At 40.6% G+C, this 18,244-nt stretch overlaps 1 protein-coding gene across 2 annotated transcripts in view; it reads left to right on the plus strand.

Moving 5' to 3' along the window:
- SH3RF1 (SH3 domain containing ring finger 1) overlaps window positions 1-17,543 on the plus strand; it is a 178,993-nt gene extending 161,450 nt beyond the window's left edge. For both annotated transcript variants that reach the window (XM_086703899.1, XM_086703900.1), the window contains 2 exons: window positions 8,238-8,596; window positions 17,236-17,543. In XM_086703899.1, the coding sequence (XP_086560025.1) occupies window positions 8,238-8,596; window positions 17,236-17,404 (528 nt within the window). In that variant the 3' untranslated portion in view covers window positions 17,405-17,543. The remainder of the gene's footprint in view (window positions 1-8,237; window positions 8,597-17,235) is intronic.
- Window positions 17,544-18,244: the final 701 nt, after the last annotated feature.

Below are 18,244 nucleotides of genomic sequence, written 5' to 3' on the forward strand. Positions count from 1 at the left end.
GACAGTGTGTCTCAGGGCCCTTGTCACTAACAGACTGTTCAGCTTCTGCCCTCCCAGGAAAGAATTCATTAAATCTGAGGCTTGAAAGGGACCTGTGCCAGAGAGAATAATGGCTCCCCAAAGACGTCCATAACTTAATCCCTGAATTTTGAGAATGTGTTTTCTTGTGTGGCAAATGGGATTTTATACATATGACTAAATTAAAGGTTTAATTGAGATGAGGGGATTATTCTACATTATCTGGGTGAACCCCGTAAAATCACATGGATCTTACTGAAAGGGAGGCAGGGGGATCAGGTCCAGAAGAAATGTGGCATCAGAAGCAGAGATCAGTGATTCAGGGAGGGAGCCACAAGCCAAAAAATGCAAGAAGCTTCTAGAATCTGGAAAAGGCAAGGAAACAGATTCTTCAGTAGGGCTTCTGTAAGGGATGCAGCCCTACTGACACCTTAATTTTAAGACTTGATTTTTACCACAAAGTTTATGGTAATTCGTTATAGCAGCAACTAATACAGGACCTAATGGGCTATTCTGCTGAGTTCCTATCCTTGACAAATGGCCACTGGTCTCTGTTTGGACACCTTATTTGACCTTGAGTATCCTAGCTCCAAAGTGTGCCATTCCATTCTCTTTATTTTGAGGAGCTACACAGAAAGTATTGATCTCCTTTCTATATGATGCCTTGACTTATTTAAGAATTATCTTATTTTTTTAAGGCTACATTCCTGAAGTTTTTGTCACTGTTACTTATGTCACAGATTATAAATTTTCCTTCCTAAATCTACTACCTCATTTAGTATTCCGGATCCACCAGGGAGAATTCTCCTGGTTGATATAAAATCAGTAATTCCATAATTAACATGATTCAAGTGTCATTTAGTCTATACTCCTCCATCATGTCTATAAGGATATCATGGGAGAACTTATGAGATGCCTGTCAAAATCCAGAGGTCTTTTGCATTCTCCCATCCAAACTATTCCCCAGTCTCCCCATCATTTCAGCTGTTACTCATGTTAGCAAGGGTCTCCTAGAGGAGTCTCTTCCTCAGTGTTCCTTTCATTTAATACACTGTTCTAGAATTTTCCAGACAGTCAGCAAAGAACATTGTTGTATTCTTTTTGAAAATTAGGATTACACATGCCCTTCTTGACCTTTTGAGTTGACCTGATCTCAGGCTCATCAGGATCTGTCAAAGATTATTTGCATTTTATGAAAAGAACAGTTGCATTTCAGCTGTGAATTTTCTCTGTATGCTGGGGTGATTCATCCTGGCACATAATTATTAAATCTCTAAACCCCAATATCTACACTCATTTCCCTCCTGTCAGCATTTGTTCTTTCTAGTCTGAAGATTATCCTTCTCTTTCTTCATACCTTCTGAGAACCACCATCCATCTCAAACAGCAGGTCTATATTTTTCCTGTTCTTGTTTCAAACATAACTTTAAGGTTATCCACCCCCCCCCCCTTTTTTTTCAAGTTTAAGCTGTTATGGGCCATGATATGTTCTTTCTTATGGTCACTTCTCTTGATCTTTTTGTACTGAGTCCTTTAAAAATTTGAGCCCATTAGTCTGCTCTCTGGGAGATCACACTAGTGCCTTTAGATGTCTCCACATTTTCATCTGCTCAGATAATTTACAGTTGTATGGTTAGAATATCATTCTGGAGAGCCCGCCCATTGCTCTTGAAGTATCTTTCCTTTTGAGTTTCAGGTCATGCATATATTTTCTCTGAACTTTTAAAATCAGTTCTTTTAAACTTTAGAGTTCAAATCTGACTATAGCCAACTTCTCTTTGGGTGCTTACTTCGAAGTTTTCAATATTTCTGTCCACCATCCAAACCACTCCACTCCTACCTGTCTCTACTGTTCCCCCAGTTGATCAGAATTAGATCCAATGTGAGATTAAATTATGAACAATTCAAGAAAAATGTCTATCAGAGATTCTAAGTTTATAGAGATCCTAGTTTTTGTTGAGACTTCCAACAACTATCTAGATATTTGACAATTCCCTTGTTATCTCCATCTTCTTTCATCATTTTGTGATCAGCATCATCCATTTACTTAAACTCTTTAGATAGTGTGTGGTATATCTGCCAAACGATAGCTTGTCGATTTCCCTGTCCTTTTCTCTATGTGTAAATCGTCTGCAGTGAGCTACCTACCACTGATGTTCCACAGAGACATACAACTTTTTGATGTGCACACAGGACTATTGCAGCCCCTCTCCTAACTGAGTTATTCTTTTTGAACACTATTTTATTTGGAATTCTTATCTCACAAAGTCTCAGAAGTGTGATTTTTGTCCTTGACTTAAAAAAAAAAGTGTTTTTTTCCCCCTCTGGCTCATTTTTGTCTGGTAACTGCATTCTGTGGTTTGATAAATAAGCATCTGAAACTATAATAGATTTCCAAACATCATCTCAGTTACTTCTTGTTTGAAATCCTGGGCCTTTCTGTCATTGTTATTCTTCTTTCTATGAGATCCCCTATGTCTTCTACAGTTATCAGTTTAACAGCTTTATCTGAACATTTTTCTAACTTCATATTCAATTTAAAGGCTTCATTATTTGAGTAGCTAGTCTCCAGGCAGATGTGTTTCCCAATCCTTATGAGATGCTCATGTGTATGTATGTATACATGCACACACACACAATGTTGTGTTTTCTTATTATAAAATTGTTAAAAAATACATATTTATTTAAAAGTGAGAGAAAGTCTAAATATCCAAATAGAACACCTATGTATGATCTAAGATATCAAAGGTAGCCATTAATACTATGGTGTATATATGCTTTTTTCCCCCTCATATACCAAAATACAGTAAATATTATTTTGGTACATTAAGCTTCTATCCAGAAAATAAAATCTTTTTTTCCAGCACCAATTATTGGTTGTTCTTATATTCTCTAAGTTTTGTTAGAAAACATACTGACACATACTAAAAATTCTAAGAGTTTGAGTAAAAACATATTCAAATCAGGCAGCACCCACTCTATCAAGGAACCAGGGGCAAAAATTATGTAAAGGACACACAAAACAGAGCAAGGAAGTTATTTGACTGGCTGTAATTTAAGTGGTTGCCTTATTTGGGGAAAGCCCAGTTGGCTGTTTGTGATTGGTTGTCCTTATAGGTTTTGATGTCCTTATAGGTTTTGAGGTGTTTACAGGCTTAGGGTTTGGTTTGCTAAGGGAGCTGCTAGGGCTTTAGAATCACCTCAGTCCTAATGGCCTCTAATTAAATCTCTAATGGTTTAATTAATTTTACAATTTTAACCATCACATAGTAAAAGAGAAGAAACCATCTCTGAGGCACCACTTTATACTCCCACATGCTTCCATTTCCTTCCCCTACCTTCATAGTATAAGTTTTCTCTGACATATTCATTTATTTCCTTTACCAATTAGCAGAAGTAGGTATTGGTTCTCATGCCCTTTCCCATATTCTGGATTTGTTCCTAAGAGGTGACATTTCTACATGCGGGCCACAAAAAGGTCAACATTTAGTACCACAAACATCCCACCCCCAAAGTCCTACTGACTCCTTTCCTTAAGGAGCCAAGCACAGGTCTTCAAACAATTCGCTGTTTGAGGACCTTTGCTCTTATTCTTGGTTTTTTTAAGCAGAGGGTCCATCCAGTTTTTATTTTAATTTTTATTAATTTTTTTTATTTTGCGAGCAAGAGAAGGGGAGAGGGAGAATCCTAAGCAGGATCTGCACTGCCAGCGCAGAGCCTGAGGCAGGCTCCATCTCAGGAAGAGAGATCATGACCTGAGGTGAAATCAAGAGTTGGACACTTAACCAATTGAGCCACCTAGGCATCCCCATCTAGTTTTTCAATAGCCATTTTTGGGGCATCTGGCTGATTCAGTCAGAAGAGCATGTGACTCTTGATCTCAGGATTATAAGTTGGAGCCCCATGTTGGGTATAGAGATTACTTAAAAATAAAATCTTAAAAAAATAATAAATAAATAAATAAATACCTGTTTTCTTCTGTTCTGAACACTGTCCTAAAGTCCCTACTGATCACTTTCTTTGCTCGCATGATTTTCCTTCCTCCCAGTTCTTATTTCACTGTCCAAACCAAGTTGGTCTGTGAGCTTTGCCATTTCATTTTCTCACAGAGAAGTTATTGTCCATGTTAAGTGATCGGAGTCACATTCCTGCCCGTGCTAGCAGCTGGGATCCAGACCAGCTGTGGACAGTGCAGATGTGCACACAGTTTCAGAGTGACTCTTAGGTTGTACAACCCGTAAGCAAACATATCTGCTCTTATCACTCCATGGAGTAGATGTGCTTCTAGAGTTGTTGCCTGTGCCGAACTCTCAGAAGAGAAGAGCAAAGGCCGGGTTATCCCACTTCCACCCCTTACTAGCAGTATGATTGTAGGCAAGCATAGAGAATAATGGCAATGGGAATACTACTGATTCCTGTCGCATCAGGTGAGTGTGAGGAATAAATGGGGAAATCTTTATAAAAGCATTTAACAAGATTCTTGAACCCAGTGGTGTTTGATCATCAGATTTCACATGGCCTTTCCCCATCTCCATTCACTTCTTTATTATTTTTTTAATGTTTATTTATTTTTGAGAGAGAGAGAGAGAGAGAGACAGAGTGTGAGTGGGGGAGGGGCAGAGAGAGAGGGAGACACAGAATCTGAAGCAGGCTCCAGACTCCGAGCTTCCAGCACAGAGCCCGATGCGGGGCTTGAACTCACAAACTGCGAGATCATGACCTGAGCTGGAGTCGGACGCTTAACCTTCTGAGCCACCTAGGCGCCCCACCATTCACTTCTTTAAAGAAGCCTTTCCTGGGTGCCTGGCTGGCTCAGTCGGTACTGCAAGTGACTTGATCTCAGGGTTTTGCGTTCAAGCCCCATGTTGGGTGTGGTACCTACTTAAAAAATAATAATAATTTGAAAATAAAAATTAAAAAAATTTAAAAGCCCTTCCTGAGCTCCCTATCTCAGCACCCCTGGTCATTCACTCTCCTCTTACCCTGCTTTATTTTTCTGCAGAGCACCTGTTTTATAGCCATGTCTATGTCTCTGCTAGAGAACGTGAACCCCTTATTGTCTTATTCACTCTTGTATTCCCAGAACCTCACGCGTTGTTGGTTCATATTTGACATTCAGTTAATATTTGTTGAAAGAGTGAGTGATTATTATTAGACAATCATATGAATTAAGCTTTGGAGATGCCTTATCTAAGAATAGTGACTGATTGTTGGGAATATGACTGTAGATATTTGATGACAGTGTCCTGGAAGAGTATTTATCTTTTGCTTCTTTCTTTGTACATCTGAAGGCAAGGAGAGGAATAAAGAAGATTCAGTGGGTAGAATGTTTTCAGCTGCGTGAGTTGCTCAAATCAAATTTATTTTTGCTTGATAAGGAGAACTCGAGGTTTCCCATTTTGTATTCATCCTCCATGATATGACTAATGGAAAGCTATTTAGTGATGTTCAGAAATTATTTTTACGTGTAGAAATTACTCTTTCTCATCATCTGGCAATTATTTTCTGAACCAAATAGTTGATCTTCTGAAGAGAAGATTATGGGTATAAAAACATTATTCCATCTAGGAATAATTTCTTGAAAAACCCACAGGAGAAGAATTATTAAGGTTCATGTTCAAAGATATGTCCCTTTTTCATGCATGTTAACACTACATTTGAAAAATTGCTGAAGTGTAGTCCTTATTAATTCATCTATAATTTTCATTTCTGCTGTTGGAATCTGAATAAAACAAAGGCACCCTTAGATGATAAGTGTCTGTGTTTGCAGAATTATCTCTCTCCAGCGGCACACTGTTCTGCTAACATAGAAAACATGAAAATATGGTATTAAAAGCACACTTGGGTGGAACTAGGGCAGCATCTTTTCCTTGTTAGTACCCCCACCCCGTACCCCCACACCCTGTCACAACACCTAATCCTCTGCCTTCTGCTCAGTGGGTAGTCGGCATCAGCTGATGATGATAACATATCTCTTAGAAGTCATTAAAGCAAGCTGTATTTAATGTGTTTAATCATTTTAGATGAACCAAGTCATCTTTCTTCTTAATCACTTTAGAGGCTGTTCCCTGAGCACCATTCAGTTAACTGAATTTTTCTGAGTGCCCAGAACTGAGCTTTTAAGAAACATCTGTAGCTGTGGCTTGCTGAGATTGTAATTTACCGCTGGACTTGATGTTCTCAGTGGATCTGTGGGGGGTCCAGGGATTAGAGCGTGCTTTCTTCCATCATGGCAGGAATAGCTGGAAGTTGTGGCTGACTGCCCCCATAGAAGTGTAGACGTTATTTTTTCTCAGCTCATTTTTCGGCCCTCCAGACCTCAGGCTCCCTTAAAGAAGTATAGCTGTGGCTTTGGCAGGTGTTTGTTCGGCCCACTTCACCGCACATTGTATGATTTGAGAATTACAAAATGTCCTCTCTTATTCTTTTAGCCCTGGGACTCACTAAATCATCTCCCTTCCTCCCCCATCTCAGTCTCTTTCAGTCTTGGCCTCTTGGCTCAATAGATGCATCTTTGCATTAGGCACTGGGTGGATGGGGTCCAGGCATCAAGCAGGTAGTCCAAGTTTATAGGGTCGTTTATTGGAATGTATTAGTAGCCCCTTGGGAAATGAGAAGCTAAATAAATGAAGCAAAAACCTGCAAGGTGAGTTAAGGCCAGGCCTTGAAGAAAAATGCCAAAGAACCTTCCTCAGGCTGGGATGGGGAGAAGGGGGGTGTGGATTCAGTGTCTGGCTCTGCTCATCTCCAGCCTGCGTTGAGCTGTACAGAGATGACTTCAGCGCTCCCACCATCTTTCCCTGTCCCCCGTTTCCAACCCATGGGTTGGTTCATACTGTGAACAGTATTCTCTAAATGGGGCCTGCAGTTTCCTGGGATTCTTTTTCCCTGGAATGCTTTATCGTCATCTGGCTAAATCATTACTTTTGTCTCTTCCTTTTTCCTGCCATTCTGTCTCTAATGGATCTGTGTTTTTATGGATTCAGACCCTTTTCCCCAAGGGATTTTTATGGAGTATGAACTAACTCATATTCTCAAGAAAAATTCCTCAGGGTTCTATCTCCATGTGGGCCCCTCATAATTCTATTTCTCTATTAGTGGACCTTAGTGATTCCAGATTGCCTATAGTTTTCTGAAGAATTATTTCCCTCTGAAATGTTTCCATTCAGATGACTTGGTGATGTCATTGACATCTTAGTAAAACAACGTGAAATGATTGTTGTCTATGCTTGGTTGTCAGAAAGAACATTGACACAGGGTTTGGAAATGAAGAAAACCTAGCTCTAGGTCTGGTTTTCCTAGCAGTCCAAGGAACAAGAGTGTCAAAAGAGACAAGAGATTCTAGAGATGGTTTTTGTGGAGAAAGATGCTGGGGAAAAATTTTTTCCTACTTTTGCCTGCAAAGAGACATAAAAATGTTTTTGATTATACTGCAGCTTTATTTAAAATTTTGTGGAGTTGTTTTGGCTTTCTAATCCAAGATATTCTTGCACAATAGAAATGGTTTGACTTCTGTCATTATTGGCTTATTAAATTTCCTCATGGTGGTGACATCTGAGAACTGTTTTAGTCCTTAACCCTGATCAAGACATTACTCTCCATAAATGATAAGAATCAAGTCTATGGATGGAGAGTAAAATGCTCTATGGATGGAGAGTAATGTTTAGTTCAGCACATAAGAATTAGAGGCAGTATAGGCATAATCTCAAGAAATTAAATCCATAATCAGAAATTTCCATTTTGTCCTAAAATGTCTACTTCTGTCTTCACCAAGCCAGAGATGTGACTTGGTGAGTTTTTTTTTTTTTTTTTTTGCTTTACTTTTTTATCTACTTCTGCCTCAGTAGAAGATGAACAGTGGAGTGTCATACAAGCACAAACATGCAGGCAGAAAGGGAGAGGAAAGACAACCAAATGTCAGGTTAACATCATACAGGAAGGAATTGGGAGCTAGATCATAAATAACCAAATATCCATAGAAATGAATCTTAAAAGACCAAACCAGTGGCACCTGGCTGGCTCAGTCGGTAGAGCATGAGTCTCCCCATCTCAGGGTTGTGAGGTAGAGCCTCACCGTTGGGTGTAGAAATTACTTAAAAATACAAATCTTAAAAAAAAAAAAAAAAAAAATCAAACCAAAAATAGAAAACTAGCACCCTATCGATTACAATAACAACAGTACCATCCATCTCTAATTAATGTACTTTTTTTTTTCCTAGAAAGAGAAAAAGGGTTTGTTGAAGTTGCTTTCTGGCGCGTCCACTAAACGTAAGCCCCGAGCATCTCCACCAGCCTCACCCACCCTGGAAGTGGAGCTGGGTGGCGGGGAGTTGCCTCTGCAGGGAGCAGTGGGACCTGAGCTGCCTCTAGGGGGCGCCCACGGCAGGGCCGGCTCCTGCCCTGCCGATGGGGACTGCCCGGCCCCCGCTGTGGCCGTGGCTGCTGCTGTGGCCCAGGACGCTCTTCATCGGAAGACTAGCTCCCTGGACTCCGCTGTACCCATCGCTCCACCTCCTCGTCAGCCATGTTCATCCCTGGGCCCTGTCATGAATGAGTCTAGGCCTGTGGTTTGTGAGAGGTGAGTTCACTGTCGTTCCCGGAGAAACGAAGAAATGCAAACAAGCTTTGTGCTGGAATATTTATTCCAACATGAGGATATTTTTCCACATCCTCCAAATTCATTTTAACTGAATTTGTAGTAACAGGCAAGCACTGGCCTTCTTGTACCATTTGCTGTGCTCCTTACATGGGTTAGGCCTCCAGCCCTCTTTTTATTTTCTCCAGACATCCCCTCCAGAATTGTAACCAGATGAAATGTGTTAATCCCTGGAACTTGGTTCGCATCTACTTCCTTCTTGCTTCTCTTCCATCGCCAGCTTTTGCTCCCTCCTTTCATCCTTTGCCTTTTTTATTAAACATTTACATAAGTACCTGCTGGTTGTAAAGCAGCTGGAGAATTCTGCCAACCAAGAGAATTCTCTTTTTATTCTTTCTGAGCTAGGAGAGTATGCCTAAGTTCTGAGAGACCTGACTCCCCCTCCTGACACTGAGTTGGTTGGGTTCCACTCGGAATGAGGGGCCTTGTGTTACTGATTCTGGCCTTGAATCATGATTACACACGGGAGTAGTTCTGTTTGATACAACCAGTGGGGTTCTAGGAATATGTTAGGAGAAACTATATATTTAGCAAGACAACTATCTGCTAGGATTATATGAATTAGAAATGAAGCACCGGTGGTTGGCCAGGAAAACATCATGAAGTACACTAAAATAGTGGACTGTTTTCACATAATGCATAAATATATAAACATTTGTTTTTAAAAGTGCCATCTGTTTTATTGTTTCTATAAGCTTTATTCCTTCTGTACCTGCATTTTATAAATCAAATTTCTGATTTGTGGAGGTGTTACAGTGTAGGTCTCATTTTCAGTTACTGATTTGAAGTCTTACTATAAACTGTTACACATTCCAATGACTTAAATTTACAAATCTGTATTTCAGATGGACATCTGTACCCACAAAATTTGAGGCCTTCATTCGTGTAATTTGAATTATCAAAAAATAAGCTGGACAAGAAGAAACTTTAAACAGCCTACGTGCACTAAGTACAAAGTACACAATTTATTATATATTTTCATAGTGAGGTGAAATAGCTTTACATAGGTCTAATCCTTATAAAACCAGTTTTGAAATGAGACAGTACTCTGAAAAGTGTTCCTCCCCCACAAATAAAATCATTCTATCTTTCCCTCTCATCTGTTGTGCTCTTAGTAAAGCTTTGAAATTTTGTCCTGCATTCACTTAATCCTTTATTCTGAGAGTCAGCCTTTTTTCCTGCAGTAATACTCCGCTTTCCAGGGATAGGGCTTCTGTCCCTGGAGTTAGTCCAGGGACTTGTTTACTTTCTTTTGGTCACAAAGGCTCCTTCTTTCGTCCCCACCCCCAGGCATCGATCTGCAGTTTTTCCTTCATACCCTGAGTCTCTCTCCTCTTTTCCCTGTCATTTGTGGTGTTTGTGTGACTGTTCTGAGCGATCGTTCATTTTGCCCAGCCTCTCCCTAGGCACTGGCTCTGGCACTGCTGCCTCCCTCCCCCATTATGCATTCCTTTTCAGTTGCCAGATGTCCTCAATCTCTGTGGCTTCTGCATTCCTGCCCTTTCCTCTTAGAGGAGCTCATTTCTAACAGCAGGCTCCTGCTGTTCAGTGCATCTGAAAGGGAGAAATCGCTAATGCAGACAGGTGATGGTGGTCCAGGGAGCCGGGGATGCACATCACATAGGGAACATGGAGAATTTAATGATGGAACAGATGGGCATGGGCACTCTGGAATTCTCTGGCAGGTTTTTCATATAACCATTTCCATTTTTACAAGTAGAAAAGGGGTCTTTGGAGAAGATTTCTGCTCAAGTTTATATTTTTATAATCCATATGTTCAACAGAATATTAAATATTATAGCCAGCCTGACCAACTTTTCACCACCCTGTTGCCTTCATACACTGATGGTGATGGTATTTATTTAACTTGTGTTCTTAGGTCCGACTGGCTATAAAAACAGTAGGAAAAAGGTGTGGAAACAGTATAGGAAAACATCCTATTATCCACTGGGAATGAAAGTTTTTGGTTAGTAGGAAACTACCAAGTATGCCGTTTAGGGATTACCTGTTTTGATATTTCAAAATTTTTAACACAATTAAAAGTACTTAGTACTAAAAATGGAGGGAAGATTAACTTTAACATCTCTATGATTCAGAAAGTATTTCAGGATCTTAGATTCCTTGATTCACAACCTAAATAGCAACAACTCCTGCTCTGGCAAAGTGCAGAAGCCTGGGGTTCTTCTGGTAGAATTTTTCCTGATAGAATTTCATAGAAGTAGTTCTCATTGTATTGTATTGGTGCCGTATGAGAGCAGAGTATAACGAGAACAAGCATAAAATTTCCCCTCAAACCATGGCTCTGTCCCATAAATCTAAAGTAAAAGAATGTGACTAGGGCAGCCCTTCAATGGGAAGAAGCATTCACGTGATACAAGGACTTAAGCAATCTCACAGTAAGAAGGGATGAACCTTGAGGTGTGTTGACGGCTGTGGTGTCAGCTGAGACAATTCTCTGAGGAACAAAAGGATTCTTTTGTGTTTGTTAGAGAGGCTGAGGAAAACAAGCAAGAAATGCTACATCCTGGAAGCAGAACATGTATAATTGATGACAGCAGAAATAACAGAACAGATATTTTTGACTCTATTTTAGATAATGGAGAAAAAATAATTAGGAAATTGCAAAGAGGAAGTAGAAATATTTCAGAAGGAATGGCAGTAAAAGAAAGTATATGTGACAGGCTTTTCTTTTTTTTCCTACTAAAACAGCATAGACAGATAAGGGCTTAAGGAGACATGGCACATCATCTCTGTGTATTTTGAAGTTTAGGAATTAAACTGATAACCACATACCTATAAGCCCATCTCTTAAATTGGAAAAGAACCTGTGATCTTTGATCAGGGATTAAGCTAGAACACTTGGAAACACACAAATTGGATAGAGATAGATTTACAGAAAGTCAGTCGGGTTTCACCAGCATGATTAATTTGAGTCAGTGACAATGAACCCACCGGGTGAAGCAATGGACATAATTTACTTGGACTTCAAGCAAAGCTACAAAGCGAGCTAGTATGGTTTTGCCAGTGAAATACTTAATTGGATATTAGATTGCTGTAGCAACTGGCAGAAAGCAGTGAAGGTTACTTACCCAGACTAGGGTGATGGATAGAGTGCCTCCCAGAGCCACAGGGGGTCCAATTTGGGCTGATACCACGAGAGATTAGAAACAAACAAACAAAAAATGTATGAATTGCAGAGAATGCATGAGAGGCCAGAAAAATAAAGGAAATAGAAAATCTATACAAATGAAAGATTGCAAGTGCTCATTTAGGTGGAAGCTGGAACACCATAGCCTGAGGTGGGAAGATGGGCAGTGGGATGTGGATGGGGCTGCTTTGTATAGCAAGCCTGTTTCTTCAATTCTGGTGACTGTCACAGACAGGGTCACAAAGCTACCAACAGGCAGAGACCCATTCGTGGCCAAGTCTGTGAGCCCTGCTATACACCTCACACTGTCCCCTGGGTCTCTGTTCAAAGGGATACTTTTACAACAGCCAAGTGACCACTCAGCTTTCCATGTTTTTTCATTTTTCTTTTTATTTTCCCCTACTCTTTCCATTATTTTTTATTCACTCACTTATTCATTTATTTTTTTTTAATGTTTATTTATTTTTGACAGAGAGAAAGAGAGAGCATGAGCGAGGGAGGGGCAGAGAGAGAGGGAGACACAGAATCTGAAGCAGGCTCCAGGCTCTGAGCTGTCAGCACAGAGCCTGACGTGGGGCTCGAACTTACAGACCTTGAGATCATGACCTGAGCCAAAGTCGGACACTCAACTGAGCCGAAGTCGGACGCGCCCCTATTCATTTATTTTTAAATTGTGGTAAAATATACATAAAGTTTACCATTTTTTAAGGTAAAATTCAGTGACATTAAGTACATTCACATTGTTGAATAACCATCACCACTGTGCATTTGCAAAAGTTTTGCGTTATTCCAAACTGAAACTCAGCGCCTGTTAAACAGTAAGTCCCCATTCCCTCTACTGGCAGCACATGACAACCACCACTCTACTTTTCTGTCTCGGTGGGTTTGACTCTTCTGGGTGCCTCGTACGTGGAATTGTATGATATTTGTCCTATTGTGTGTGGCTTATTTCACTTAGCATGATGTTCTCAAGGCCCATCCGTGTTGTAGCATTTGTCAAATTACATTCCTTTTAAGGAGCTTTGCATCTTTTTAAAAATAGTTTTCTATACATTGTGCCTTTTCTTTTGTCATTCAGCACACTTACTCAGAATTACCATGGAAAAAAAAAGAATTATCACGAATTATGCTAAGTGGTATGAGGCACGTAAAGTGAATTTACCATCTTCTCCCCCTCAAGCAGCGTATGGTCTGGGAAGATGAATGAGACAGGGATGCAGATGGTAACAGTGCAATGTAAACCGTGCTAAGTGCCGTAAGAAATGTACATGAGGCCTCTGGGACCTGAGCAAGCATGAAATTACTTCCAGCCACGGGCTAGACAAGATTTTGCAGGGGCAAACTAGAGCCAGGCTGTGGGAGGCTAATCAGGTGTGGATGGGCAGAGGCGTCATCACGGGGAGTTCCCAGTGGAAGAAACCACATGAACCAAGGAACGGAGAGGTAGAAGCCATATTTGGAGGGCACATTCAGGTGTAGAGGCATATTTGGCACACTCGTGGAGATAATAGCAGCAATAGGTAGAGAGATGAGGGTCAAATCATTGAGGGCTTTATATGCCAGGCTGAGGATTAACCTTCCTCACAGGCGTTGGAAGCCAGTTACGATTTTTGAGGGATAGATAACTACAAGCAGAATTGCCAGTTAAGAAAATGGGTCTGTTGGATCTGCGTAGAATGGAATGGAGGCAGGAAGAAATACAGGCAGGGAGGGCAGGTAGATTATTTGACCGGGTGAACGTCATGAGTTTGTCCACCAGGATGGCAGCAGTGACGATGAAGAGGAGTAGATGGGGTGCAGATTTTGAAAGTGGGATTATTACCAGGTCCCATGGATGTCATGGGAGAGGGGTCTTTGATTCCTGAGGTTCAGAATTTCCCAAAAGCCCTACTCAGATAAGCATAATCCAAGCGAGGCGGAGGGTGGAGGAACAGATGTGAAGGGCTTCTGCAGCTGTGCCTTATATGTGTCTGTTGGTCTGTAAACATTCTACTTTCCATGCCTGACATAGTTGGCCATTTGCGCCCAGAATCTGGCCTTAGGAGTCTATGTTAGAAATCTGTGTGCAAACTGCAAGGCTCGAGGCCAGGATCCTAGCTGGAAGATTTCTAAGTAGAGTCTGTTACCGCGGCACCTGGTAGCCTTCATACATCAGGGCTGTGTCACACTTTCCATTATGCACAGGGTTTCTCATTCCGCCCCCCAGAGGTTTATAACTTTGCAATGAAAATTTGCTCCCACTGGGAACTTGGCAGGAAGATTATGTTCTTAGCCCAGCAGCAGTTGTAGTTCAAAAAATTTTTTGACGAAATTGGTTTAGTGCATTTTATAAAATGCAAATATTAATCTAATTCACTTCAAGTTTTTCAAGAACTATTTTTGTTCCATTTCACCTTTAAGGCATCTCCCAGAGAACCGATGGGGAATACATTTCATGAAAGATCTACTCTGAATATGATTTGAGTCACCTGTATGCCTTTTTCCAGAATTACAAAGCTTTGCTCAAATTTTAACTTCCCCCAAATGGCAACTTATTACATTGCTTTCCACGTGGATTTTTAACATGTTTGCATCCGACTTGAGAAATCTTTTCATCTGAAACCCTTCTTCAGATAAGTCTATAATGAAATTATTTGTCCTGCTTTTAATGATATCAGATAAGAGATTCCAAAACCTAACTTTATCATTCTAAAGTGTCATGTCTCATTATCAGGCAGTTCTTCAGACTGTGGCCTGAGTCTGTTTCCTGGATAGAGGTGACCAGTGACTTCCTGGTCCATTCTTCACCTCCTTGAAGCACAGACCCCCGCCTGCTATTGCCTGAGCCACGTGATCACAATGGGAGCTTGCATTTTGGGTGTAAACTATGTAACAGAAACCACTTAAGAGCATCCCATTCATAATCTTACTCCATTACATGGAAATACCTGTTTAAGTTACTACAACCTTTTCCTACAGATGAGGAAACTGAGGCTGAGAGAGCAGAGATAATTAGCCCAAAGTTAAACTGCTCTAAATGACCTTTAAGTCTATGTCAGCCCTTAGACCCAAGCTTAGTACACAGCACCTGTGTGGGCATGCTTGATTGAACCCTGAACCTGGTGGGTTCAGTGCGTTCAACATGTTAACTCATGTTTGAATTAAATGAACGTTTCTTAGAAATAATAAGTCACCAAGGTGGTCCAGTCAGTTAAGCATCTGACTTTGGCTCAGGTCATGATCTCATGGTTCATGAGTTCAAGTCCCGCTTCGGGTGAGCACTGCTTCTCTCTCTCTCTCCTCTCTCCCTCTCTTTCTCTCCCTCTCTTTCTCTCCTTTTTCTCTCTGCCCCTCACTCATTCACTTGGGCCATCTCTCTCTCTCTCTCAAAAACAAACAAGGAAGGAAGGAAGGAAGGAAGGAAGGAAGGAAGGAAGGAAGGAAGGAAGGAAGGAAGGAAGAAAAATAATAAATTAGCCTCTATGCTATACTTTGTTTCAGACCTTGGAGGATAATTTGGTTCATGTGCCCAGAGTAGCTCAGGAATTGTTTGGGGAAGCCATTTGACTTTTGCAGAGATGCCTTTTTTTATAGAGTAATAGTCTGGGGCTCTTGCTGGGGTCCTTCTTAATGAGAGTGGATTCTAGTTTTTATGAGAGGAGATTGATGAAGCTAGCAATCTTCTGAAAGGGCTAGTCTCTGATGGGTTTCATAGTTTAGGGGCAGTTCTATAGAATTTGTTATGACTATCATTATTTAAGCCATACCATTCTTTACTTACAGTCAAGAGTGGGTCTTGTGAGGCTCTGAACTTATTTTCTGACTTTAAGAACCAAACGAAAGTAGAAACTTAAAATCACCTTTATGATTGAATACTGCATAACAGCAAATGGAGAAAAATATATGTTCACATTTTTTTAGTTATCTGTTGTTATGTAACACATTACCTCCAAAATTGAGTGGCCTAAAACAACAATAAACATTTATTTCCTCACAGCTTCTGTGGGCTGGGAACTTGGGAGTGGGTTTTCTGGGTGGTTCTGGCTTGGGATATTTACTGAGGTTGCAATCCAGATATCAGCCTCAGCTGTAGTCCTGTAAAGGCTTGACCAGGGCTAGAGGAGTCCCTTCCAAGGTGGCTTCCTGACATCACTGTTGGCTAGTTGGGTTTTTAGAAAGAAACTTAGGTTACTCACCATGTTCTCCTCTCTATAGGGATGCTGAGTTTTCTCACAATGCGGCAGCTCATTTTCTTCAGAGATCCAAGAGAAACTAATGTAGAAGCTACAAGGCCTTTTATGACCTAGACTCAGAAATCACGCAGTTACTTTCACAGTATTTTATTGGTCACACAGATCATCCCCATGCATTGTGGGGGAAGACTACACAAGAGTTTGAATACCAGGAGGCAAGGGTCACTGGGGTCATCTTGGAGGTTGACTACCACATACCACCCTCCCCCCTTCCTCTGCCTTGGTTGGAAAAAGCAAGAGAGAGTAAAGGAGTGAAGTAACGCTGGAAAAAATAAAAGAATATGGGGCTCAAAGCCTCCATCTGGCTTTCATGGCAGCTAATCATAATTTTGCACAAGGAGACTAAGGATAAAGGAAGAAGGAAGATAATATTAAACCAACAAGGCTTCTTGGGGTTTTAACTGATAATTATCCCTTTTCCTACTAATATCTGAGTTGAGAACCAATAAAGAAACAGACACAGTTGTCAGACAAATGGGTATCAGCCTCGTTACTGGTGGTGTTGGATTGAATTTGTGGTCATTGTCCTTCCCTCCTTGTCTAGACCGTAGGACAGCCTGCCTGAAGGAGAATTTGGGTATGTAAGGCAGATGAACTGCCTTAGAATTGCTGCCTCATCCATGTCAAGCCCCAAAGTAAGGGACACAGAGAGATGGACTTCCAGACTCACTTCTAGAAGGCAGGCCTGACCCCCCTGGCCCTTGATCAATCCGTGCTTACAAGCAGAAGCAGAGCAGAAGCCACTCAGCCTAGAGGCAGGGAGTTCAGAGAGGACTGAATCCATCTAGTCAACCACTTCTCCTAATCTCACCAATCAAATGAATTCATTCCTTTCTTCTTGGAGAAGAGGGAAGGACAGGGCATTTCCTCCTAGGAAACGGAATAAAATTTTCTGTATGGACAAGATACAAACAATGGAAAGGGACAAGAATAGCTTTTGCTGTACAGGTCACTCAGATAAACCAGTCTCATCGATAATGGGCTGTTACACACATGTCAACTCTATTAAAATCAAGTCTCTACGAAGCAGAGAGTCGTTGTATTTTGAGTTGTTTTACAGATGTTATAAACTTCTGTTATTTTCTATTCTGTTTATGTTTAATGCTCTGTAGACCAATAGTGTACCTTTTTTTTTTCACTACTTTGAGTGGCTTTAACTAAAATATATCTCTCTTTTCTAGGCACAGGGTGGTAGTTTCCTATCCTCCTCAGAGTGAGGCAGAACTTGAACTTAAAGAAGGAGATATCGTGTTTGTCCATAAAAAGCGAGAAGATGGCTGGTTCAAAGGCACGTTACAACGTAATGGGAAAACTGGCCTTTTCCCAGGAAGCTTTGTGGAAAACATCTGAGGAGACTAACATTGAGAAGGCTGAAGTCACATCACACAACAAAATAGCACAAAGCAATTTAATGGAAAGAGCACATTTTGGACTTCCAGATGGTCAGGAGATGAGCAGAGGATGGGTGTGTGACCCCAGTGCCCTCAGCACAGTTAGGCCAGCCAACAGTGTGAAGAAGGCGTGTGTATGGGTCTTATTCTGGGTTCTGATGTGTAAGGTGTGCCTTGTACTGTCTGATTTGCTATACAGAGAAACCTTTTTAAAAAGATATATAGCTAAAATGGACAATTGTTTACAAGGCTTAACTAATTTATTTCCTTTTTTACACTTGAATTTTTCTTGTAATAGATAAATTCTTTGGATTATGATTTTAAGAAATTATTAATTTATGAAATAATAGCTAAGGAGAAGCTGGATTATCTCCTGTTGAGAGCAAGAGATTTTTTTTTTTTCGACATAGAATGAATCCCCCTTTCTCCCCTCACTGGTGTTACTTTTTACTTCTTTAAGACAGAAATGCCAGTTCTCTAATTTGGTTTTCTTCTTTAGGAAACTAAAACCTATAACTGAATCAATATCAATAAAGGCCTGGGGTAGGCAGACAGAAACAAGAGAAGAGAAGTTGGTGATTCCCTATCTTTCTGGTTTGGTCAGGAATCACCCTTAAGACCTAGTCTTCAGTATAATTTTATGGGTTTTTAATTTCCCTAGAATGAAGCCAGTGAAGTGATAAGAATAAAGCACAACCTCAAACAAAAATGTATTCGGAAATGTATTTAGTTTTATAACAGAAGCAGCTGATTCATTGGTTGGAAATTGGGAAAATTGAAGTTGTACTCCTGTCTGAGA

This window comes from Puma concolor, chromosome B1 (assembly GCF_028749965.1).
Source record: "Puma concolor isolate L17-30 chromosome B1, mPumCon1.1.hap2, whole genome shotgun sequence".
NCBI classification, from domain to species: Eukaryota; Metazoa; Chordata; class Mammalia; order Carnivora; family Felidae; genus Puma; species Puma concolor.